Raw genomic sequence first — 24,145 nt, forward strand, 5'->3', positions numbered from 1 at the left:
GGTCGCGAGGCAGCCCCGTCTGCTCTGGGCTCTGCAGCGGCTCTTGCCCCACCGACGTGAGTCCGGGCCTCCCAGGGCGGGACCCCCTCCTCCAGCCATGGTGGCCCCTCAGCCCTTTGCTCTCGCGTTGCTGGCCTGGACCTGCGTCCCCAGGTGTCCTGCGTGAGGCCCTCCCTAATTCTGCACCCCACCCCACCCCGCTTCGTTGACTCCATACCCAGCCCTCTGTGTGTCTTGCTGTGTTGGAACGACAGCTCAGGGAGACAGGATTGGGGTTTGTTGGCACCTGGTAGCTGCTCTGCGCCGCTTAGTGTCTGTGTCACTTAGGCCCACTGGCCCTGGGTCTCATCACCTCACGGCGAGGGTTTATGAGGTGACACAGGTGTGCTAGAGGCATCCTGAGCAGGGCTCAGACCCCAGACCCTCACCACCGAGCTGCGTGACCCTGACATTGCCGTTTATAGCTCTGACCAGCCTCAGGGGCCAAGGTGACAGAGAGGCCCGTGACTTACCGTTGTCACCCTCATAATCCAGATGCCCTCGGTCCCTGGTGGGTTCTCAGTGACTCTTGTTCTCCCTGCTAAAATCTGATGTCCCCTCTGGGGTGGGAAGGGTGGGCCATGTCCTAGACCCAGGAGAGGCAGCTGAGTCCCTCTGTGTGTAGGTGTTGGCTAATGTCCAGCAGAGGATCAGTTTCTAGGTCACCACATCCAGAGAACCTTAGGAGTGAAGGTCTAAGGTAGGACCTTATAATGTAGTCTGTGTGCTGTAATTATTCCACAGATCTCTCGGGCACTGAAATGTTTACTATACAGAGTTCAGCTGAAAGGCTGAGATTTTCCTGAAGTTCCCTCATGGCCTAGGACTCAAATGTGAATATGTTAACATTGAATTTTATGAAAATAGTTAAAATAGGAGTTTTTTTCACTTCCAATAGTTTTAAATGCCAGTATTGTGAAATATGGCAAAAGAATGTGCTCTCTGCTTTCTTTACTTGCAGCTAACTTATCTGAACATGACTGTTTTTGTTTTCACAAAGAAAATAAAATTTAAGTGAAGGGCGTAACACCTGAATAGATGGAGAGATACTCATTGTCTTGTGGATGGGGAACTCTCATCTAGTTGTGACTCATCGGTTCTTCCAGGGCTAATTTATAAATTCAGTTCAGGGCTTCCCTGGTGGCGCAGTGGTTGAGAGTCCGCCTGCCGATGCAGGGGACGCGGGTTCGTGCCCCGGTCCGGGAAGATCCCACATGCGGCGGAGCGGCTGGGCCCGTGAGCCATGGCTGCTGAGCCTGCGCGTCCGGAGCCTGTGCTCCGCAGCGGGAGAGGCCACAACAGTTAGAGGCCCGCGTACCGCAAAAAAAAAAAAAAAAAATTCAGTGCAGTTCCAATTAGAATCCTACTAGAATTATTTGTGGCAGCTGTCAGACTGATGTCACAGTTAAGATGGGAGAGTAAATATGCAAGAATAATCGGGATGGAGAAGAGGGCTGGTCTGCCGGACGTCGGGATGGGCTCTAGCTATGGTCCAGGTCTCTAGCGCCAGTCTAATCTCATGCAGCTCCACTCTTGCTTTTTAGAAAATTACTTGAATCAAGGTACGATTGCTTTCCATGACACACACCCACTTGAGGGTCCATATCCACACTCCAGCGCCTTACACATGGTGCCCACCACTGGGGTAGGGATGCAGGACATTCCATCATCTTGGAAGCTGCTGCCCTAGCACCTCCCCCGCCAATCTGCCATCCATGCTCTATCGCCACCTCTTGTGAGTCTTGTCGGTGGAAACAGACAGCAGGTTGCTTTCATGCCTGGCTGTCAGCATGGGGTTAACGTCCACGTACAAGTCTTTGAATGGACATATGCTTTCATTTTTCACAAGTAAACACTTGGAAGGAATGGCTGGCTTGGGTGATAGACTCTGTTTAACTTTGTAAAAAACTGGGAAGCTTTTTCAAAGCGGCTGCACCCTTTTGCAGCCCCACCTGGAACGTGTGTGTTGGTGGCTCCGCGTCCTCGCGAGGACCCTTCCTCGAAGGCACTCGTGCCGTCCGTGATCCCGTCCCGGGGCAGGCGCTGCTGACGGCCATGCTGCATGTCTGCTCCCACGACGACCAGGGATGCTGCCCATCTTTTCGTGTGGTATTGGCCATTTGTTGATCTTTTTCTTTGACGTGTGTGTTCAGTCTTTCGTTCGTGTTTCGGGAGATCGTCTTTATCGTTGAGCTGTAAGAGCTCTCTGTGTGTTCTGGGTACAAAGGCCTTTGTCGGGTGTACGTGTCATCAGTGTTTTCTCCTGGCTGGTGGCTGGCTTTTTCGTTTCTTCACTGCGTGTTTCACGGAGTTTTGACAGGAGGCCAGTACTGGGCTCGATGCTTTTCGTGTGTTTGTTCACTCGTCTTCAGGGTGCCCTTCAAGGCTGGAGGTGCCCTCGTTTAGAAATGCAGGGCTGCATCGTCTCTCCACGGACACGGAAGCTGGGCCTCTTCCCCCTCTGCAGGCAGTTGTTCAGCACAGAGGGGCCCGGGCGGGTATGTGACTGGGCGGCGTGCGGTCTGGTGCTGGACTTGTCGTGGGCCCTGGTTCCAGGAGAGGCCTCCCGCTGCCTGCCGAGCGCCGCCCCTTTCCCACATCGGGGCTCTGGAGGCCCAGCCAGGGTGGGCAGGCGGAAGCGGGGAGCCCATGTCTCAACCCCACCGGGCAGCCATCTCTCTGCCCGGTCTTCTGGGCCGGCGGCTGTGGCCGGCCCGCGCTCTTCTTGCTCCGGCCCTGGGGCCTCTCTCTGCCGCCAGTGCTCCGCTGTCATCCCGGCGAATCTCTCAGCCGTGGTCACTTCATGAGTCACGAGGTTGGTCTCGGGGCGATCTTGCTCGGTGCCCGGAGCCCACTTAACCGGCCGCCTGGTCCCTCTGAAGCAGAGCCACCTGCCCGGGACGCCTCGAGCCAACGCGCCGTCCACTCTCCCCGCCCGAACGGGCCGCCGCGCCAGCACAGCACCGTCTGGGAGTCACGCAGCCGTAGCTGGCGCTCGGGGGATTTTGAGCTGGAGGTCGAGGGCCGAGCTCGCTCCTCTGGCGGCCCGTGGCGCCGCGGTCCCACGCGTGCTTTCCGTGCACCGACGCGGGCTGTTTGCGTTGCAGGCGGGCCCACACCCTGAGCGTGCTCTTCATCCTCACCTGCGTGCTGGGCTACGTGACACTGCTGGAAGAGACACCGCGGGACACGGCCTACAACACCAAGAGGTACCGGCCCGGCCCAGCCTCGCTCCACGCGGCTGGCGGGGTCTCTGAGTGCTGTGTGCACTTTCAGCCCCTCTTCTGCCCGTCCCCATCCCTGGGATCGACAGCACGGCTCCCGTGGGACCCCTGCTCATGCTGCATTTGCGCGCGAGAAACCAGAAGGTGCTGTGGCGGCTCCAGGGAGGGGTCTGAAGGGGTTCAGGTCAGTTCCGATGGGGCGGCTTCCCCACACATCCCACCCTCAGTACCCCAGGCCCCACCTGAGTGTGCCGCAGGTCAGCTCAGTTCTGACACCATCCCAGGCAGTGCCAGGCCCCACGGTCCCGGGCTCGGTCCGGCCAGACTTCATCCCCTCCCCACTTAGACCCCAGTCGCAAGAGCGGTCGTCACCTGACGGGCTGTAAACCATAGGTTCCCACCGCCTCCTCCTTGGGTGCAATTAATTTGCTAGGGCGGCTCAAAGAACTCAGAGAAGCATTTTACTTATTTATTATCAAAGGTTTTTTCATAGAAAGATGGAGGAACAGCTAGATGGGAGAGATGCGTAGGGCAAGGTGTGGGGATGGGACGCAGAGCGTCCACGCGGTCACCAGCCTGGGGGCTCTGAACCCTCGTGCTGCTGGGGTTTAGGGAGGCCCTCCTCACATGGCGTGATTGATTAAATCACTGGCCACTGGCGATTGACTTAATCTTTACCCCTTCCCAGGGGTCTGGGGGTAGGACGGAGAGTTCCAGACCAGCCCTCCAGTCGTCTGCTTGGCCCCCTGGCAACCAGCTCCCATCCGGAGGTGGGGTCCAAAAGTCACCTCGTTAACATAACAAAAGATACCTTTCTAGCCCTCAGCGCTTGGGCAATACCAGGGGTTTTAGGAGCTCTGGCCTGAAACAGATGAAGACCAAATACGTATTTCTTGCTCTAAATCACAGTCTCACAGTGACCGTGAATGTGAGTGGCTGGGCTTTCTGTGAGGCCAGGGGTGGTGCCCACCAGCTAGCACCATTCTTCTACACTCTGTTGACTAGAAGACTTTTTGAAACTTTTAAACTGGCTTTAGGAGTCTGGTGGGCCATCTCCTCCTGCAGGGCAGGAAGTGGGTAGACTGTCTTTCCAGTATTCTCTCCAGAAATAGACCAGCTGGTAGGTTTGTGTCCTTTGCCTGAATCCCATGGGTTCTGGAGCCAGTCTCAGAAGCGCGTGGGGAAGACTAGCTGGTTTCAGAACTCGTTTCTGTGCACTTTCTACGCTGGACGGACTCACCTCTCCCTCTCTGGTGCCATGAAGCCCCTGTTGCTGTTCTGATCCTGGGGCCCAGGCTCCACCTGCTGTGGTGGGACAGCTAGAGGAGGCCAGGCAGGGACAGAGGTGGAGGGCGGCATCCGGAGCCCAGAGGTGGCAGGAGACCATTGGTCAGCTTTGGGTGGTGGGCTGGGCTCGTACACCTTCACCCTTGGGGTCCAACCCTCCGCCTGGACTGTGGTGTAGACGCCTGGGTCCAGGACACCAGGAGGTGTGTGTTACCCTCCCCTGTAAGGCGCAGGCCTGGCAGCAGGGGTCGTGGAGCCCAGAGCAGAGGAGGGAGCTGGGCTGCTCTTTGGGCCCCTCTGGGTGGGTCTCTGAGGGGGATGCTGGGCCTGTGGACCTGGAGACGGAGCCCCACATCTGCCTCAAGGGGGTTTCCAGCTGGAACCTGGCCTTTCCTGTGCATTTGTTTGCCAGCACGTGGTTATGGAGAGTTTGCAGCGTCTGCTGGGCACAGCCAGGCAGGGAGGATCAAAAAGGTAGAGCTTGGTCACACTGAAGAGGTGTTCTCACGTGGCTGTGAAGTTGGGCTAGAGATGAGCAGTTGGGACGTCACAGGGCAAGACCAGTCACAAGGACGAGCGGGCCCCCCCCCAGCAAGAGTGGGCCCAGCAGCGTGTCCCGGGTTGCCTCCCGAGGCAGGGGCCCAGGCGAGTCACAAAGCCTTGCTGCCCTGGGCCCTGCCCTGCACCCAGGGGCCCAGGGACTCAGACCCCCAACGTCGAGGGGGCTTGTTGGCCTCGTCCGGGACAGCAGCTGTGGAGCCGGGTGGGTGCTTCCCCACCTCTTCTTCCTGCACTGGCCTTTCTCCTGAGCTGTTTCTGCCCGAGCAAGGTTGGCACAGTGAGCCCAGAAGGTGCCACCGAGAGGGCCACCTGGGTCCCCTCCCTGGGGTCCCCTGTGTGATTTCATTGAAGGCGGGGCCGGGGGAAGGCAGGGGCACAGAGGAGCTGCCCTCCTGGCCCTGTACGGCTGCTGGCGGTGCCTGGAGCCTACTTCTAGGAGCCTGGAGCCCCGCCCTCACCTGTCTGAGGCTCTGCGGCTTCTTCCAGGGACAGTCACATACGTGTGTGGGTTCATTTCTGCTGAGTCCACTCTCACCCCCGTGGACCCCAGAGGGGCCCACAGCCTGCCCCCCGCGTCAGCACATCTGCCTGGGCTGTGATGAGGTCCCCCCGGTCTCGGGAGGCCGCTGGGCTGCTGATTTTTATTATGTCAGAGCTTTTGATGCTCTCAGGGGAAGGTTTTGTATACGTAAAATACTTCCCAAAGGTTACGGCTTTTTTTTTAATTTAATATTTACGTTGTTAAAAATCTAGGAAATTGGTTCGTTCCCTTGAGCTTTCAATTTCACCTTGTGTGTCATTGCGGATCTAACAAGTTCTGTCACTTCAAGGGAGTAGATTTTTCTTCCTAGGCCAGCTTTATTGCTGTGTCATTTAGTATAACATGCACGCAATTAAAACGTGTGGCTTATCCACGTGCCACAACTAGGTGGAGGTACGCGCTGAGTTTCCTCTGAGGGCCGCGGTTAGTCTGCCCTGCTGGCCACAGGCTACCACCGATCTGTCCCCACAGGCCCTTCTTGCCTGTTGTACAGTGTCATCCAGCATGCGCCCTTGTGTCTGGCCCCTCCCACTCGGCATGATGGTTTTGTGACACCCACGTTGCCGTGTCTGTCAGCGGTCATCCTGGTCCATTGCCAAGGGGTGGTCCACCGTGTGGACACGCCACAGTTCCTTGATCCATTGTCTGTTGGTGACATTGGGATGTTTACATATATATACACATGTGCATGTGTAAATGTGTAAATAAATCAATACATGTACAATATAAAATATTTTGCATATTTGTAATGTGTAGAAATATAATGCATTCACAGTACTGAAGCACAGAGGCAGAGGCCTGACCGTAAAGCTGTGCAGTGGTGGTCAGGACAATGGTGCTGGCAGAGGCTGGACAAGTAGAGAGCCCAGAAGTAGCCCCGTGCAAAGAGGAGCAAAGGCAAGTCAGCGGAGAAAGGAGAATTTTCAACAAAATAATCTAGGTACAGACCTTACACTTTTCACAATAATGAATTCGAAATGGATTATAGACCTAAATAGAAAATAGAAAACTATAAAACTTGAAGAAAACGTGGGAGAAAATCTGGTGACCTTGAGTTTGATGATGCCTTTTTTTTTTTTTGGCCTCGCCGTGACGCATGTGGGATCTTAGTTCCCTGACCAGGGATCAAACCCGCGCTCCCTGCAGTGGAAGTGTGGAGTCTTAACCAGTAGACCTAACCACTGGACCGCCAGGGAAGTCCCAATGACTTTTTAGATAGAACACCAAAAGCATGATGCATAGAAGAAAAAACTGATAAGTCGGACTTGATTAAAATTAAAAACTTCTGCTCTGCAAAACATAACAAAGAAAAGACAAGCCACAGGCTGGTGGGAAATGTTTGCCAAATACGCGTCTGATGAAGTATTGTGTTCACTGTGCAGAGAGCTCTTGAAGCTCAGCGGGAGGAAAACCAGCAGCACAGTTCCCAGCCGGGCAGAAGGTCTGGACGGACACCAAAGAGGACACAAGTGCGTGAAAGGACGCGCTCAGCGCCATGCATCAGCTTGGAGACGCCACTACACACCTGCTCGAGCGGCCAGGATTGAAAACACGGCAACAGCGGGCGCTGGCGAGGACTGAGCAACAGGAACTCTCATCCATCACCGGCAGGAACATGAATGGGGCAGCCGCTTTGGAAGACAGTTGGAGACTCCCTCAGAGAACTAAACAGAATCCAGCAGCTGTGCGCCTTGGTATTTACCCAGAGGAGCTGAAAACTTAAGTCCACACCCAAACAGGGACGTTTGTAGCGGCTTTGTTCACAATCACCAAAACTCGGAAGCCACCGAAATGTCCTTAGTGGGTGAATGGGTAAACAAACTGGTACCTTCATGCAATGGAATATCATTAAGTAATAAACAGAAAAGAGCTATCAAGCCATGGAGACAGAGACGAAGCTTAAATGCATATTGTTGAGGGAAAGAAGCCAGCCTGAAAAGGCTACATACTGTATGAGTCCAATGCTGTGACGTTCTGGAAAAGGCAAAAACTATGTGATGGTAAGAAGATCAGTGGTTTCCGGGGCAGGGGGAGAATGAATGGATGGAGTGTGAGATTTTTTTAGGCTCTTGAAACTGTTCTGTTGATATTGTAATGGTGAATGCAGGACGCTGTGTGTTTGTCAAAACCCATAGGACTGAACAACACAAAGAGTAAACCTAAGTATGCAAATTTTAAAAATCATTTAGGGGCTTCCCTGGTGGTGCAGTGGTTAAGAATCCTTCTGCCAATGCAGGGGACACGGGTTTGAGCCCTGGTCCAGGAAGATCCCACATGCCACGGAGCAACTAAGCCCGTGCGCCACAACTTCTGAGCCTGCACTCTAGAGCCCGCGAGCCACAACTACTGAAGCCCGCGCGCCTAGAACTCGTACCCTGCAGCAAGAGAAGCCACTGCAATGAGAAGCCCAGGCACCACAATGAAGAGTAGCCCCCACTCGCCGCAACTAGAGAAAGCGTTCGTGCAGCAACGAAGACCCAACGCAGCCAAAAATAAATAAATTAAAAAAAAAAAAAAAAGTCGTTTAAGAGGTGGAGGACCCCAGGAAGGAATGCAGACTGTGACAGGAGAACCTACAAAAGGTGCTGACCTGAGTCACTTTGGAAACGAGTGGGGTCTGTAGGCCTGAAGGCAAGGGACGTGCACACAGCACTGGGCTCTCGTGGTGAAGTTGTTTCCCGTGGGGCATGAGTCAACAGCCGTGTCCCTGCTGTACACGTGCGCTGGGATTGAACAGGAAAGTACACGGATGGTGGGGGCCGGGATTCTCACCCCAGAGGAGTGGGAGGTTACAGGCGACCAAGGGGAGAATGATCTTGGATAACAGATGCTGGTTGGAGACGTCAGTGAGAACTCACGTTCGTTTAATGTAGAGACAGGTGGTTACACACAGGAATATTTGTAACGTGTGTGTATGCAAGGTTGGCACACACGTATCTTGTTGCTCTGTCAGCCGAGAGGGCCCAGAGGCAAGGAGTACACGGGCCCCAGATCTTGGTTCCTAAGAGCATTCGTTCTCCAGCAAAGGAACCAGGCTCCCTGGACAAATGGCCGATTCCAGGGCTGCGACAGGGAACCCCCAAGATGGGCCTGGAGCGTCTTCTAGCACCAGAAAGGAGGGAGGTGCTCAGAAACAAGAATACAAACCTCCACAAAGATGGGGCGTGTCAAAGCAGTACAGGAGCCGAATGAAAGCTCCTTGTGGCCAAAGCTGGAACAGTGTGAGCACCGATATCAGTCAAGTATTGAATTATAACCCAGCGTGTAACGTAGGCACCCACAACTCTGGGCTGATGTAAGAAATGACCGAACACATTAGTGAATCGGGGAGCAGAGACAAACCTCCTGCACAGAAGGTTTCCCATCAGGTTGCGGAGCTGCTCCCTGCCAGCTGTGCGGGGGGGGGGGGGGGGGCTCCCTCCCGAAGGCGAGGTGTGGAGGGGACCCGACAGACACACCTCTGCCTGGGGGTCAGGGTCGGCACCAACAATCAGAATCGTGTTGATGGTGTGTACCCTTGATATGATGTGAAGATGGTCCTTAACATCTGTGATCTCACTTCCAAAAATCCTACAGCCCTGATCTAATCATAAACAGCCCTGATCTAATAAAAAAGACAGCGTTCATTAAGGGGCATTCCACAAAATACCTGGCCGGTGTTCCTCAAAACTGTCCAGGTCATCAGAACAGGGCCAGTCTGAGAACCTGCCACAGGCCAGAGGAGCCTAAGGAGACTTGAGGACTGTCATGTGGAGCCCTGGATGGGGTCCTGGAATAGGAAAAGGACTTTAGGTAGAAAGTAAAGAAATCTGAAAGAAAAAACTGTGGACTTCAGTTACTGGATCAGTCTTGGTTCACTGACTGTGACAGCTGTCCCACGCTCACGGAGTGTGGGAAATTCTGTACTGTCTTTGTAACTTTTCTGTTCTAAAATTAAAAGATTATTTTAAAGTGTAATTTATTTGCTTTCCTCTAAAAGTCCTTCTGGGTGACAGATTTTCCCACATCATTCCCTTTGGGGCAGGAGGGTGTCTAGCGGCCCTTTCACCAGACCCTGGAAGGGTGACCGTTGCCCCCAGGGCAGCCTCACCTGCACCCCACCCCACCGCTGAGTGCCAGGGACAGGGCTTTGCATCCTCAGACCTGCTTCTGGGGACGGCGGCCTCAGGCGTCCCGTGAGAAGTGCGTCCGTGCACGGCAGCTTCATGTGCAGTCACCCAGGCCTGCGAACGCAAGACTGTGAACCCTTGTGGCGTGACAGTCCCCCACGGGCGGGGTGAGCTGGGCCCGCCTTGCTCCTCTGTCGTGGGCAGGGGTGCCGTGTGTGTCTGCGTGGCTTTCACTCTGTTTCCTGGTGGGTTCCTGCTGGGACTGGATACGGTGGCCCCACAGGACGAAAGAGCTACTAGTGGGGCCCCAGCCTTGTTGGAGTGGGAAACCATTTGATCCTAATAATACCTTTCCATCTTAGGGCTTTAGTGAGCTCTGAATCATCCTGTATGGAATTTTAGGGGCTTTTTGTTTGTGTGTTTTTAATGTGCCACACGTCTTAGTGACGTGGCTCTTGACGGTACACGTGACACAGCCCAGTGGCAGGGCCTTCTCCCCGGGTTGGTGCTGCCTCTGGGGCCAGGGCAGCAGTGCTGGGCCGCCAGCCTCTCTGCGGCCGAGCCTCTGCTCTGCCCTAACCGGGGTCAGGGGCCGTCCCCGTGGTGGGCGCCCGGGGGTCCCTCCCACCTCCCGCCGGGGAGGAGCCGACCCGGAGCTTGGCGCTTCCGCACACTGAGGGCTGTTTGTTCTTTATTTGCAGAGGTATTGTGGCCAGTATTTTGGTTTTCTTATGTTTTGGAGTCACACAAGCTAAAGACGGGCCATTTTCCAGACCTCATCCAGGTAACTTGCCATTTCTTTCTCCGTGTGTGCCCGTGTGGCCGTGGTGTTCTGAGGGTCACTCTGTGTCTGTGCTGCTGCGTGTGAGTGTCCCGTCCCCCCTGGGGCCCCTCCCGGCTGGCTGGCTTCACCGCCACCTCGAAGCCCCTCCTCTTTGGGCGCTAGCCCCCGGGGACCCGACCCTGCCCCCTCTCCTCCCCTGTCCCTGCCCTCTCTGTGCTAGTCAGAGGGGTCTCCCTGCAGGCGGAGGCGCCCGGGGCAGTCCAGTGCTCTTGGTGTGGCCTCGAGCTGGTGGTTGTGCCCCCCCGCTGTTGGGAGGCTCACAGGGCGCCATCCGCAGCCACCCCACCCACCCCGGAGTCGTGGGGCCTTCTGGCAACCCCTGGGACATCCCCTCACAGCTGGAGGGGCTCCAGCCTGTCCGGGCTCCAGCCTCCCCGAGGGGCCGGCTCTGGGGCAGGGGTGGTGAGTTTTCCTGAAGGGTCTCAATTTAGTAACGAGTTTCTATCTTATTAAGGGTGTGTATTTATCATAGAAAATTTGGAAAATACATAAAGTATTTTTAAATAAAGTATTTTTAAATATTTAAAATAAGGAAAATAACCACCGTTAAGATTTAATGAGTGTGTATGCGTGTATACGTACACAGGTGTAAAAACAGAAGTTGGGATCATACTGTATGTGTGGTTTTGTATCATGCAGTATTCACCTCAGGCTTAACACATGCATACCCTTGTTAATTTTTCATTTGAGAACTGGACTTTTGATGGCTCCTTGTTTATCATCATTTGAATGTACTGCCGTTGACTTAACCAGTCCTGTATGATCGTATACTTGGGGGTTTCCAATTTCGTGGCAATACACCAGGCTGTAGTGAATTTCCACATGTACACTTTTGTGTACCTGTCTGATTATCCATGGGACCAAAGGTCCAGGGGGCGTAGCAGATGAAGGGCATGAGCATTTGGGGCTCCTGATGGGTGCTACCCAGTTGCCCCCTAGAAGGGGCGTATCTGTTCAGGGGCCAGCGAGCCAGGGGTTGTGAGCGAGGCCCCCGGGGGCTCTGCCCCCTCAATGCCTGGTGGGGACGTTGGTGCTGGGTGAAGCCTGTATGGTCCCTGCCCCCGGGGCAGCGTGAGCTTCCTGAGCCGAAGGGCACGGTCCCCACTGGGGGATGGGGAGGGGCTGCAGGACCTTCTCCACCGTCTCCACTGGTGTGGGCCCGTCCAATCTTGCCTCAGAAGGGCGTGGACTCTTAACCAGAGCAACGGAAAAGTGAGCTGAAGTGTCAGAACCACCAGAGTCACAGTGAGAAACCAGGTGTGTTCAGTGCTTGTCCGACAGACTTGGAAGGGAGAACAGGAGCTGCCGGAAGCTCCCCAGAGGCTGTCGGTGGGTGGGGGCGCAGCGAAGTTCTCGTGGGCACCCGGCCCTGGACGAGCCGCGAGCAGGACAGACAGGGCCCTGCCCGCGTCATCCCGGGGCTTCAGCTTCAGGAAAGCTCCACGTGCGGCTCTGAGCGGTGTGAGTGTCAGGCCGGCTGCCCCTCTGGAGCGGGCAGTGCCGCAGTTTCCGAGCTGACGTTCTGAGCGTGGCTCTGCCTTTCCTGAGTTTGGTTGCTGTGCGCACACCCTGTTTCTCTGCCAGTCTCGGCTTAGTTCACGGGGGGACCTGCCCCAGAGCACCGTCCAGGTGGCTTGTTCACCTGGTAGTTGGCAGGAGGTCCTCAGCCTCTCAAATCAGGTTACGTGTGCACACTGGCAGGAACGGACTCCACAGAGGAGGCGCCCTGGGGTCTCTGCGTGCCTCCCGCCCTCCTCTGGGCCCGGCTCAGGTAGCCACAGGGGGAGCAGACAGCCGACCTGTGTGGGGCGTTGCTTTATTTGCAAACGAGTTGGCTGCAGCTCCAGCTGGGGCTGCCACTAAAGAGGCCCCCTTGCCCTCGTGAGCGGCTCCCTGCAGAAGCTGGAGTAGACGAGGACGTTGCAGGTGCTGCTGAGGTGGCCGGAGCTGCTGCTCGGGAAGAAGATACGAGTGCGGGTCTGGGAGCAGGGCAGCCCGTGCTCAGGAGCCTCCGGGGTGGCTGGCGGAGAGCCGTAGCTGCAGCAGGGTGTGGGGACCCTGGCCGTGGGGAGGGGCGAGGACCCGCTGGCCACTTGGGGGCGGCAGGCCTGGGTCCTGGTGGGCTCTGCGGGGTTCTAGTGGTGGGGAGTCTGAGCAGAGTGGGGGTGGCTGGGGCAGGGACAGCGCAGCCTTCATGGGAGGAGGCGGCCGTCCCCGCAGCTGGGCAGCCACACTCGGCCGCCCCAAGTCCCTGCTCCACAGCCCTCGACCTGCTGCTGCAGCCTTGAACCAGGGAGAATTTTCCAGGTTTTTCCTGTCTTCAAGGGCACGAAGAATAAGCCTGTCACCTCGGCTGTTTACGTCCGTTGTCTCGGAACACGTTAGCCCACCTTCCCAAGAACTCAGCCACGTTTGTATTTCCTGCCCGTGCGAGGCTGGATTCTCGTCAGTCTCCGGGGCGGTTTTTCCCCCGGCAAGCGGGTTAGGCCCAAGGCCTGAGGGTGCCGGGCTGGCCCCGGAGCCTGGCGTGTGTGCAGTTCTCACCCTCTTCTGGCACAACAGGCCCCGCACCCCTGCCACTCACCTGTCCGGCTGCCTGTACCCTGGGTCTGCACTGAAGCGGGGGCGGGAGAGCACGTGGTGCTGTCACAGATCCTGGAATAGCTGTGGAAGAGCCGTGGCCAAGCCGTGTGTCTCCAGTTTGTGAGCACGGCTTGTTTTTTTAATTCAAGGTGAATTAGCTTTTAAAAGTAGGCTGGTGGTTTATTTTTTCTTTACAGGCATAAGCATAGGGTAAGCAGATATCTTATTATTTATTTTATTATTTATTTATTTGTTTTTTAGCTGCGTTGGGTCTTCGTTGCTGCGCACGGGCTTTCTCTAGTTGCGGCGAGCGGGGGCTACTCTTCGTTGCGGCACGCGGGCTTCTCGTTGCGGAGCACGGGCTCTAGGCGCACAGGCTTCAGTAGTTGTGGTCCGTGGGCTTCAGTAGTTGCAGCACGTGGCCTCGGTATTTGTGGCACGTGGGCTCTGGGGCAGGTGGGCTTCAGTAGTTGTGGCTCGCAGGCTCTAGAGCGCAGCCTCAGTAGTTGTGGCGCACGGGCTTAGTTGCTCTGTGGCATGTGGGATCTTCCCGGACCAGGGATCCAACCCATGTCCCCTGCATCGGCAGGCAGATTCTTTACCACTGCGCCACCAGGGAAGTGCCCTTAGGCATTTATTAAACAGGATTCTGAAGATTCTTGCAAGATAGAAGTTACCGTTGGCTTTTAGGACAGTTCTAGACCTTCCCCTTCCTGTTATCTCATCCCCCAGGGACTTGAGAGTATGGAAAGCAGATGGTGAGAGAGAGGAGTCCCGGCCAGTGAGAGGGGTTCTGAGGGACATGTTCGTTCTTTTTTCCACCTTTATTGAGATAGGATTGACACGTAACATAAGTTTAAGGTGTACCGTGTGATGATTTGATACATGTGTATTGCATACTCCAGTATGGTTAGTTAACCCCTCTGTCATCTCATGTAATCTCAACTTTTTTTGTGTGTGTGTGTGTGTGTGGTGAGAACATCTAAGATCAACTCTCTCAGCAACTTTAAAGTATATAATATAGAACCGCCACGTGTAGTCACCGGAGGGACAGAAGTGCTGATTGAAACTTAAGACAGTTTCCTAAAACAAATTGGCATCCCAGGAATTCAGAGATGGTTTAATGTTGGGAAATGCGTTAATTTCATTCATCACATTAACACTAAAGAAAAAATGGATCCTCGTAAATGCAGAAGAATAAAGTTTTGTACTCAGAAAACTGAGTACAAAATAGAAACACAACATACTGGAATTAAAAGGTTCGCTTAACGTGACGAAAGGTAGCCACCAAAACCCTGCAAACTTACTTGATGGAGGTTAGAAGCATACCTAGGAAACACAAGACAAGGATGTTTGCTGTCACTGCTCGAATCTGGTGGTTTGCGGGCCTTCTGTGCTGCGGGAAAGATTAGGGACGGGAATGGAAGGGAAGGAAGGAAGAACAGTCAGAGAGAAACTGTGCTCAGCCCTGAGTTCGAGCTTGCTTCTGAAGTCTCTCCCAGGGACCTGAGGGCCCCGAGCAGAGGCCGCGCGCGGGAGCTGTGTGGGGCGGGGCCGCGGGCCGCAGGGCGGCGCCCCCTGATGCCGCTGTGTTCTCCGTGTCTGTACAGCCTACTGGAGGTTTTGGCTCTGCGTCAGTGTGGTCTACGAGCTGGTGCTCATCTTTATACTCTTCCAGGTAAGCGGGTCTCTTGGTTGGGTGAACTGTGAAAGTGGAGGTGGCACAGAACGCTCTGCGTATCAGCCCCCAGGGCTCTGGTAGGAGGCTGGACCCCACCCGAAGGGGGCAGGGGCTGTAGGGTGGGAAGGCGCCAGCCATCGCCTGCGGCAGGGTCTCCATTCTCAGCGGGCCTGGACCTCTGGGCGCAGCTGCCGCGTGGCCGGGGGACGATGGGTTCAGATGTGGACGCCTGGCGGGCGCTCCAGATCTGAGCGGGGCTGAGCCCCTCGCAGGGGGCGCCCCTGACCCCGCAGCACAGGCGCTCTGAGTGGGCAGTGGGCCCGGGCCCAGTCGCCATGGGCCTCGCTTCTGGTTTTGCGGGTGCCCGGCTGTGGCTTCGTGTGCTTTTCTCCCTCTGTCACACGTTCTGCAAGGGGGTTGGGGTGGAGGTTGGAAACTTAGCTCCTCAGTAAATCTTGGATCAGGATTTGTTGCCGCTAACATCTGTCTGACTGATACTCCTGTTCTGCTGGACTTATGGAGCTCGCCTTTGAGGGTGGTCTTCAGTATTCACATCTCAAAACAGTCAGCGATAGCTGAGTGATTGAGCGTCGCGTGGGAAGGTTTGCATTTCGGGTAGGCGTGCAGGGCTGGGAGCTGTAACACCTGTTTGTGTTTGTGTGGACACCACAGTTAGGCACAGAGCCCCAGCCCCCCTCGGGTGCCACCTCCGTGGCCCTGGCCTCGCACTGGCCTCGCAGCCACCATCTGTCCCTGAGTCACCGCCATTTGTCTCTTGGAAAGTCTCGTGTGAGTGGAGTTGTGCAGAGCGTGGCCTTCACTGCCTCTGAAACTCAACCAAGCCGTGCGCACCTACAGCCAGTCCTCTTTATCGTGGATGGGGTTCCTGGTGGAGGGACCGCCATCTGTCCATTCACTGAGGTTGTGTCTGGTTTGGGGCAGATGTGCGTGGAGCTGCTCTGAGCCTCAGGTACAGGCTCTTGTGTGGACCTGAGCTTTCATTTCTTGAGGGTGAACACTCTGGAGGGACTCCTGCGTCATAGGTTAGGTGTCTCACGCCCAGGGCAGCTGTGTCACGCCAGCACCCTCTCTCATCCTTGGCAGTACTTGCCATCACCAGGGTCTTGTATTTTAGCCGGTGTCTCATGGATTTCATTGCATTTCTGGAGTGGCTGACGATGTTGACCAACCTCTCCTGCATATATGAGCCATGAAACAAACATCCTCCTCGGTGAAGTGTTTATTTTTTGCCCTTTTTAAAAATCGGGTGGTTTGTTTTTGTAGTGTTGAGTTATGACAGCTTTTTATTTAGTGCTGGTTACAAGGTCCTTTGCTGGATGTGCTGGGCCTTCGTTCTTTAGCAGTGGCGGTCCTTATGTCTCTTCTTTTTGTGTTTTTGATGTCATATCTAAGACTTCTTTGTCCAACACCAATTTATTAAGATTTTCTCCTATACTTCCTTTTAAAACCTACCTGCTTTTATATTTTACACTGAGATTGCTTATTCATGTTGAATTTCTTTTTACATTTTGTTTTGGAACGATTGTAGATTCACAGGAAGTTGTGAACAGATTATACAGGTCGGTCCTGTGTTGCTTCACCCAGGCCCTCAGTATTTTGCACAAATGTAGGACAGTATGTGTACCTGAAACTAGCATAATATTGTAAGTCAACTATACTTTAATTTAAAGTATACATATATATATATAAAAGACAGTATCAAACCAGGAAATTGATATCAATGCACTCCACAGAGTTTGTCACAGTTCAGTTTGACATGCATGTGTGCACACACACATGTGTATGTAGAATACTGTGCAGTTTTTTTGGTTTTATTGCAGTGTATTTAATTAAAAGTATTTTTTAACTACAGTAAAAAACATAACATAAAATTTACCATCTCAGCCATCTCTTGGCGCACAGGGCGGGGCACGAAGCACATTCACATGGTCGTGTTACCTTCCCCACCTTCATCCCCAGAACGTTCCGTCTTCCCGAACGGACGCTCTGTCCCCATGAACACTCACTCCCCTCCCCTCCCCCAGCCCCGGGCCCCACCGTCTGCTTCCCGTCTCTGTGGATGGGACTCCTGCAGGGACCCCACGTGAGTGGAATCAGACGGGATTCGTCCTTCTGTGACTGGCTTATTTCGCTGGGCGTGATGTCCCCGAGGCTCACCCTGTGTAGCCTGTGTCACAAGTTCCTTCCTTTTTAAGGCTGAGTAATGTTCCAGTGTGTGTTTAAACCACATTTTGTGTATCCACTCAAAGGGATGGACACTTGGGTTGCCTCCACCTTTTGGTGACTGTGAACGTGGGTGTGCGAGTATCTGTTCCAGTCCCTGCTTTCCATTCCTTTGAGGACATGCCTACAAGTGGGATTGCTGAGTAACTGTTTAACCTTTAGAGGAGCGCCAGACTATTCTGCACAGCGGCTGTACTCATTTTACAGTCCCTCCAACAGTGCCCAGGCTTCCAATTTCTCCATATTCTCACCAACACTTGTTATTTTCCTTTTGGGGGGGGCGGGGTGGTGAAGTGGTAAAATATCTCGTGGTTTTCCTTCTTTTTTTAAAAAAATAAATTTATTTATTTATTTCTGGCTGCGTTGGGTCTTTGTTGCTGCGCACAGGCTTTCTCTGGTTGTGGCGAGCAGGGGCTACTCTTCATTGCGGTGCGCGGGCTTCTCATTGCCGTGGCTTCTCTTGCTGCGGAGCACGGGCTGTAGGTGCACAGGCTCAGTATCTGTGGCACGTGGGCTCAGTAGTTGTGGCTCGCGGGCTCTAGAGCGCAGGCTCAGTAGTTGTGGCGCACAGGCTTAGTTGCTCCGCAGCATGTGGGATCCTCCCGGACCAGGGCTCAAACCTGTGTCCCCCGTGTTGGCAGGCGGATTCCTAACCGCTGCACCACCAGGGGAGCCCCTGATGTGGTTTTGATTTGCATTTTCCTATCTTCTCATGTGCTTGTTGGATGTTTGTATGTCTTTTTGGGAGATCAGCTTTTGTTCTGGTTGATTTTTTTAAATGGTTCATGTTTTGTTTTATTTATTTAAAATAAACTTCTTATTTTAAGACACATTTACAGGATTGTGAAGTTAGTGCAGAGAGTTTCTTCACCCAGGGTCTCCTGTTATGAACATCTTACACTAATATGACACATTTGTTACAGTTAATCATTATTAACTAAAACCCACACTTCCTCTCAGGTTTTCCCCTCCTCTGCAGCACAGGACCCTCCCCTCACGTGGGTCTTTCATTTCTCTCAGCAACGTTGTGTGGTTTTCGGAGTGTATGTTTGCACTTCCTTTGTTAAGTGTATTCCTGAGTATCTCACTCTTTCTGATGCTGTCCTGAGTGGGACTGTCTTGATTTCGTGTTGGTCTGCTGGTCACTGGCATCTGGACACGCAGCCTGCTTGCTCTGTCGGTCTGGGTCCTCTGTGCCTACTCACTCGTTCCCACAGCTCTGCTGCTGTTCGGGGGGTTCCTGAGGGGGTCTCTGTGCAGGAATAGGGGGAGTTCACTTCTTCCTTTCCAACCTGAGTGTCTGTCTGTCCGTCCGTCCCTGGCCTCACACTGTCCCCCACTTCTTAGCGGGGAGCCCTCAGCCCTCACCAGATGCCCCTTGTCAATGGAGGAAGTTCCACTCTTCCTAATTTGTTGAGTGTTTTTTTCATGAGAGGGTATTAGATTTTGTTGGTTGGATGCTTTTCTGCATGAAATGAGATGATCACGTGGTTTTTTCCCTTTATTAACGTGACGTTTTGTGTTGATTCATTTTCTCATTTTGAACCAGCTTAGCATTCCTGGGATGAAGCCCGCTTGGCCGTGGTGTGTGGCCTTCTGTATACGCTGCTGGATTCACTTTGCTGGTATTCTGTTGAGGATTGTTGCATCCATGTTCATAAGAGACACTGCCTGTAGTTTGCCTGGAATGTCTTTTTCTGATTTTGGTATCAGGGTTGCTGGGGGTTTGTCTGGTGTTTCTGTCGTGATTTGACACATGATTCTGACCGTCGGTGCTGACCCCGACCCCCTGGCAGAGGTGTGTCTGTCGGGTCCCCTCCACGCCTCGCCCTCGGGAGGGAGGCCCCCTGCGGAGTGCGCGGAGGCAGCTCCGTAATCCGATGGGAAACCTTCTGTGTGGGAGGCTGTCTCTGCTCTCTGGCTCACTGGCGTGCTCGCTCATCCCTTGCGTCAGCGCAGACTCGCGGGCAGGTGTCTGCGCTACCCTTCGGGTTGCAATTCAGTGCTCGATTTGTTGCTCCCGCCGTCCCAGCCTCGCTGCTGGGAGCTTTCCCATACCCCACCTACGTGGGTTCTTGGCGTTTTGTTTTGGGTTTCTGAGCACCTCCCTCCTTTCTGGTGCTAGAAGACATTCCAAGCCCATCTTGGAATCTGCCATTTCTCCAGGGAGCCTGGTTCCTTTATTGGAGAATGAATGCTCTTAGGAACCGAGATGTGGGCTCTCTCGGCCAGCAGCGCGGAGCCCTGTGGGTCCTGACCAGTGAGTCTGCAGACATAAATGGCCGGTTCTGGGAGGCCCCCCTGCCCAGGCTGCTGTCCTCTCCCAGAGCCATGTCACGAGGGGTCAGTCGGCCTCCCTGGCCTTTGCTGGAGTGGAAGTTCATGGTCTGGCCCTCTGGGCTTGGGTGACAAGCTCTCAGCTGGGACCGCAGCTGACTTCCTTGGGTCACGTCAGCCCTCAGATGCCCTGAGACAGAGACTCGTTACAGTGCTGTTTTCCGCTTCTCTGAGGGTTGAGTGTCCAGGGATCTGAGCCCCTACTGACCTGGCTCCGGAGCAGAGCCCGTGGGGCCATCCTGACTCAGGAACACAGCGGTGTCGCCCTCAGATCCCGTGTGACCAGGGCACACGTGGCGGGGAGGGTTCAGTTGTTCGTGGTGTCACCTCAGTCATGTGACAAGATGCAGGTCTGAGTGTCATCTGTCCACACACCCCACGGACCGCGTCTCGTCACCCCAGCCTAGAGCCTCTTCCCCGCTGTGCCCTTTCGCTGGTACTCGGGGCAGGAGCGAGGGGACAGGGTCCTGATGACGGGTGTCCCAGGGTGCCTCCTGTGGACCAAAGGCCCCAGCTGGCAGCCAGCGGGGGCCTGAAGGGAGGAATGGGGGGGGTCCTCTTCTGCCAGGGTGCGCCCCCAAAAGCCCACTTTGTGCCGAGGCTGGAGGGCTGTTTGGCTAACGCTGGCGTCTGGGAGAGGCTGTCCGGGCGCCGCCTGGAGAAGCGTGTCCCACTGTGCTGTTCCTCGGTGTGGGGTCTGGACCCCGAACCGGACGTAGGGAGGAGAGGTGGGGAGACTGGTGATCTGAGCACCTTCCCACGGGAGGTGCCCCTGCGACGCCACGTGGTGTTGTCCTGGGGTCCCATGGGGGCGTGAGGACATCCTCGGACTTGGCACATCCCCGCTCTGCCCGGCTGAAGTGGGGGCGATGCCGAGACAGTGCTTCCCCTCGCGGTTGGTGGGTGCTGTCTGCGCACCCCAAACCCTGCCCCACTGACATGCCGCCGCCCTTGCAGACCGTCCAGGACGGCCGCCAGTTTCTGAAGTATGTAGACCCCAGGTTGGGGGTCCCGCTGCCGGAGAGGGACTACGGGGGAAACTGCCTCATCTATGATGCCGACAACAAGACTGACCCCTTCCACAATGTCTGGGTAGGTGCCCGGAGGGGGACGGCCGGCCTCATGACATGGGGGCCCCACCACCTCCCACGCGGGAAGCTCGGCGCTGCCCCAGGCATGGATGCTTCTGGGACCCGAGTCACTCTGGACTGGATGGGATGAGGGTACCAGGGGCCATGCCGCCCACACGCGGGGATGCCTCTGGCTGCGGCAGGGCCCCTTCCCAGCTCACGATGGTGGACCGAGCGTGAGGCCTGCCTCTGTGCCCCACAGGACAAGCTGGACGGCTTTGTGCCCGCACACTTCATCGGCTGGTACCTGAAGGTAGGCACCTCCTCGTTGGGCGGGGTACCTGGTTTCGGAGCCGCCCTGAACTCTGGGCCATTTTCCAGCCGTGCGGTGGGTTGCGGCCGCGGTGCAGGACAGGCGGGCTGCCGAGCTGGGGGGGGTGCCTGACCCAACCTTGCGTGTCCTGGGCGTTGCGGTGGCCGCTGGAGAGCAAAGGGGAGAGACCCACGGGGGGCCCCCGGCCCCCATCCCACCCAGCCCTGGGCATCCTCAGGCCCGGACACACGAGTCGTCGACATACCTGCAAGTTGCCTCAAAGTCTTTTTTTTTTTTTAATAAATTTATTTATTTAATTTATTTATTTTTGGCTGCGTTGGGTCTTCGTTGCTGCACGCGGGCTTCCTCTAGTTGTGGCGAGCGGGGGCTGCTCTTCGTTGCGGTGCGCGGGCTTCTTGTTGCGGTGGCTTCTCTTGTAGCGGAGCACGGGCTCTAGGCACGCGGGCTTCAGTAGTTGTGGCTCGCGGGCTCTAGAGCACAGGCTCAGTAGCTGTGGCGCACGGGCTTAGGTGCTCCGCAGCATGTGGGATCTTCCCGGACCAGGGCTCGAACCCGTGTCCCCTGCATTGGCAGGTGGATTCTTAACCACTGCACCACCAGGGGAGCCCTCAAAGTCTTAACTTGGGGCGGCTGGAGCCACAGCTGCCCTGCCGCCGTGCCCCGCCTGAGGGCAGTGGGGCGGGGGTAGGGGCGGGCTGTCCTTGGGGGATCCCGCCCTGGGGGCTGACGTCCTGGCGGCCCGCAGACCCTGATGATCCGTGACTGGTGGATGTGCACGATCGTGAGTGTGATGTTTGAGTTCCTGGAGTACAGCCTGGAGCATCAGCTGCCCAACTTCAGCGAGTGCTGGTGGGACCACGTAAGTGCCGCCCTCTGCGTCCCGGCCACAGCGGGGGGCGGCGGGCAGCACGGGGTCCCCTCAGCCAGGGCCGTGCGACCTGGGGGCCTGTGGCACCCACCTCCCTCCCACCTGGCTCCCGCCCCCAGTGGATCATGGACGTGCTCGTCTGCAACGGGCTGGGCATCTACTGCGGCATGAAGACTCTCGAGTGGCTGTCCCTAAAGACGTACAAGTGGCAGGGCCTCTGGAACATTCCGACCTACAAGTACGTCTAGAGAGCAGCCCTGCTCCGCACAGGCCTTGACCCCAGTGTGGGGCCTGCAGGCCCCCCCCCACCCCCCGCGAGGTCCTTTCGTGAGGTGCTACAGGCGAGGATCTTGCCTCTGTAAACTCCACCGAGGATGTGACCCTGGGTGCTGCCCTCGTGGCGGCCGGGACGTCAGCCCGTCCCCATCCAGCCGGCTTCTCTTACTCCCTGCTGGCCCTTCTCGGGATCGTCCCTTCCCAGCCGCCTCCCTCTGTGAAGAAGTAGAGAAACAGTCCAGGAAAAGACCTGGGGGGCCGGGGGGTGGGTGGCGCGGGCCGGGGTCGAGTGTGCCTGGTGGGCGTTGCCCTGGGCTGACGGGCCGCGGTTCCAGGGGCAAGATGAAGAGGATCGTCTTCCAGTTCACGCCCTACAGCTGGGTCCGCTTCGAGTGGAAGCCAGCCTCCAGCCTGCGCCGCTGGCTGGCTGTGTGCGGCATCATCCTGGTGGTAAGGCCTGTGGCCTCCTGCATGCCCCTGCCCTCCCCGCCCCGGGCGCCCTCCACCCTCCTCTGCCCCCAGTTTCTCTTGGCAGAGCTGAACACCTTCTACCTGAAGTTTGTGCTGTGGATGCCCCCCGAGCACTACCTGGTCCTCCTGCGGCTAGTCTTCTTTGTCAACGTGGGCGGCGTGGCCATGCGGGAGATCTACGACTTCATGGACGACCCGTGAGGGCCAGGGTGGGGCCTGGGCCGTGGAGGGGGGGGCGCAGGGGCGGGGCGCTCTCGAGCCTCACCCCTGCACCCGCCTCCCTCTGCAGGAAGCTCCACAAGAAGCTGGGCCAGCAGGCCTGGCTGGTGGCGGCCATCACCGTCACGGAGCTGCTCATCGTGGTGAAGTACGACCCGCACACGCTCACGCTGTCCCTGCCCTTCTACATCGCCCAGTGCTGGACGCTCGGCTCCGTGCTCGCCCTCACCTGGACCGTCTGGCGCTTCTTCCTGCGGTGAGCGCCGTGGCCCCGGTGGTCCTGCCTGCCCACCCCAGGCTCTGAGCTCCCCTGCGGGGCAGTGTCCAGGGACCTCCGTGGGCCAGCCAGTGGTGACGCAGCCCCCGCTGTCCCCAGGGACATCACCCTGAGGTACAAGGAGACACGGCGGCAGAAGCAGCAGGGCAGGGACGACCAGGGCAGGGCGGACGGCAGCGTGGACGGGCGCCCACCAGGGCCCGACGACCCCTCGGGGCCCGAGGAGGCCGAGAGGGAGGGGGTGCCAGCACCGCACTGACGCTGTGGCTGGGCCTGCAGAGCCCAGGCCCGGCGCCCTCCGCCCTCTGCGGTTCCCGCCAGGAGCCTTCCAGCAGGCCTCAGCCCTCAAGGTTCTATCTCCCTTTTCTCCCGCGTGCACGGTGGGGTGGGGCGCGCGCGTGTGTGTGGTGTGTGCACACGTGTCGGTGCGTGTGTGTGTGCACGTGTGCTCCTGAGGCCCTGGGGCTCGCCCTGGGCCGGCTGGTCCCCCTTCTGTGCCGTCAGCCTGCCGCCTTGGCCACCCCGAGCCTTGGTGCCCAGACGGCCCAGCCCAGGCAGCAGCGTCTCGGTGCCCCTCTCCGCTCCCTGGGCCCCGCCGGTCCCCCACGACCTTCTGGCGGCACGTGTGAAGGACAGTCGTCCAGGGACGCCCTGGCGTGGCTGGGAAAGGGCAGATCCGCTTCCTCGGGAGCTTCCATCTGACCCTCCAACCTGGAGGTGCGTGCACAGGGCTGCCCGCACATCGACTCAGAGACTCCAAGGCCTGGTGCCCGCCGTCAGGAGGGTGGGTCGTGAGGGAGGGTCTCTGTGGCCCAGGGTTGAGGTCACCCCCACGAGCAAACAGAACAAATAAAAGCCACGGTGACGGCCTGCAGCTCCGCAGCTCCTCGCTGCCCCTGGCCCCTGCCCCACCCTGTGCCGCCCAGAGGGCAGCTGGGAGCCACTTGGGCTGGACACCTATCCTGGCAGACGACCAGAGGGCACGAGGGTCGCCGGCCCCCCGGCGCCTCCTGCTGCATCCGCCCCTCGGGCCGGTCCCAGGGAGCTAGTTCTGGGCGGGGTGTGGGTGACGGCACACTGTCTTCAGGCTTCACACGCACCGGCGAAGGGAAGCGCCCTGATTTCCGAGCAAGGGTGACACTCCCGACCTTCCCAAGGGCAGGGCCTCTCAGAGCGCCAG

General features: G+C 56.7%; 1 protein-coding gene across 5 annotated transcripts in view; it reads left to right on the top strand.

Moving 5' to 3' along the window:
* PTDSS2 (phosphatidylserine synthase 2) overlaps positions 1 to 24,145 on the top strand; it is a 29,764-nt gene that overhangs the window by 4,389 nt on the left and 1,230 nt on the right. For 3 of the 5 annotated variants that reach the window (XR_007478801.1, XR_007478802.1, XR_007478803.1), the window contains exons 2-11: positions 3,147 to 3,248; positions 10,463 to 10,545; positions 14,799 to 14,866; positions 20,408 to 20,542; positions 20,783 to 20,833; positions 21,600 to 21,713; positions 21,842 to 21,960; positions 22,334 to 22,666; positions 22,759 to 22,944; positions 23,065 to 23,682. Coding sequence is in view for 2 of the 5 variants with exons in the window: in XM_033402688.2 (XP_033258579.1) it covers positions 3,147 to 3,248; positions 10,463 to 10,545; positions 14,799 to 14,866; positions 20,408 to 20,542; positions 20,783 to 20,833; positions 21,600 to 21,713; positions 21,842 to 21,960; positions 22,334 to 22,666; positions 22,759 to 22,944; positions 23,065 to 23,224 (1,351 nt within the window). In the remaining 3 variants the exon portion in view is untranslated. Of the gene's footprint in view, positions 1 to 3,146; positions 3,249 to 10,462; positions 10,546 to 14,798; positions 14,867 to 20,407; positions 20,543 to 20,782; positions 20,834 to 21,599; positions 21,714 to 21,841; positions 21,961 to 22,333; positions 22,667 to 22,758; positions 22,945 to 23,064; positions 23,836 to 24,145 lie in introns of those variants that run through there. The other 2 variants (XM_004278157.4, XM_033402688.2) reach the window with 2 other exon arrangements.

Source organism: Orcinus orca, chromosome 8, assembly GCF_937001465.1.
Source record: "Orcinus orca chromosome 8, mOrcOrc1.1, whole genome shotgun sequence".
Classification (NCBI taxonomy): domain Eukaryota; kingdom Metazoa; phylum Chordata; class Mammalia; order Artiodactyla; family Delphinidae; genus Orcinus; species Orcinus orca.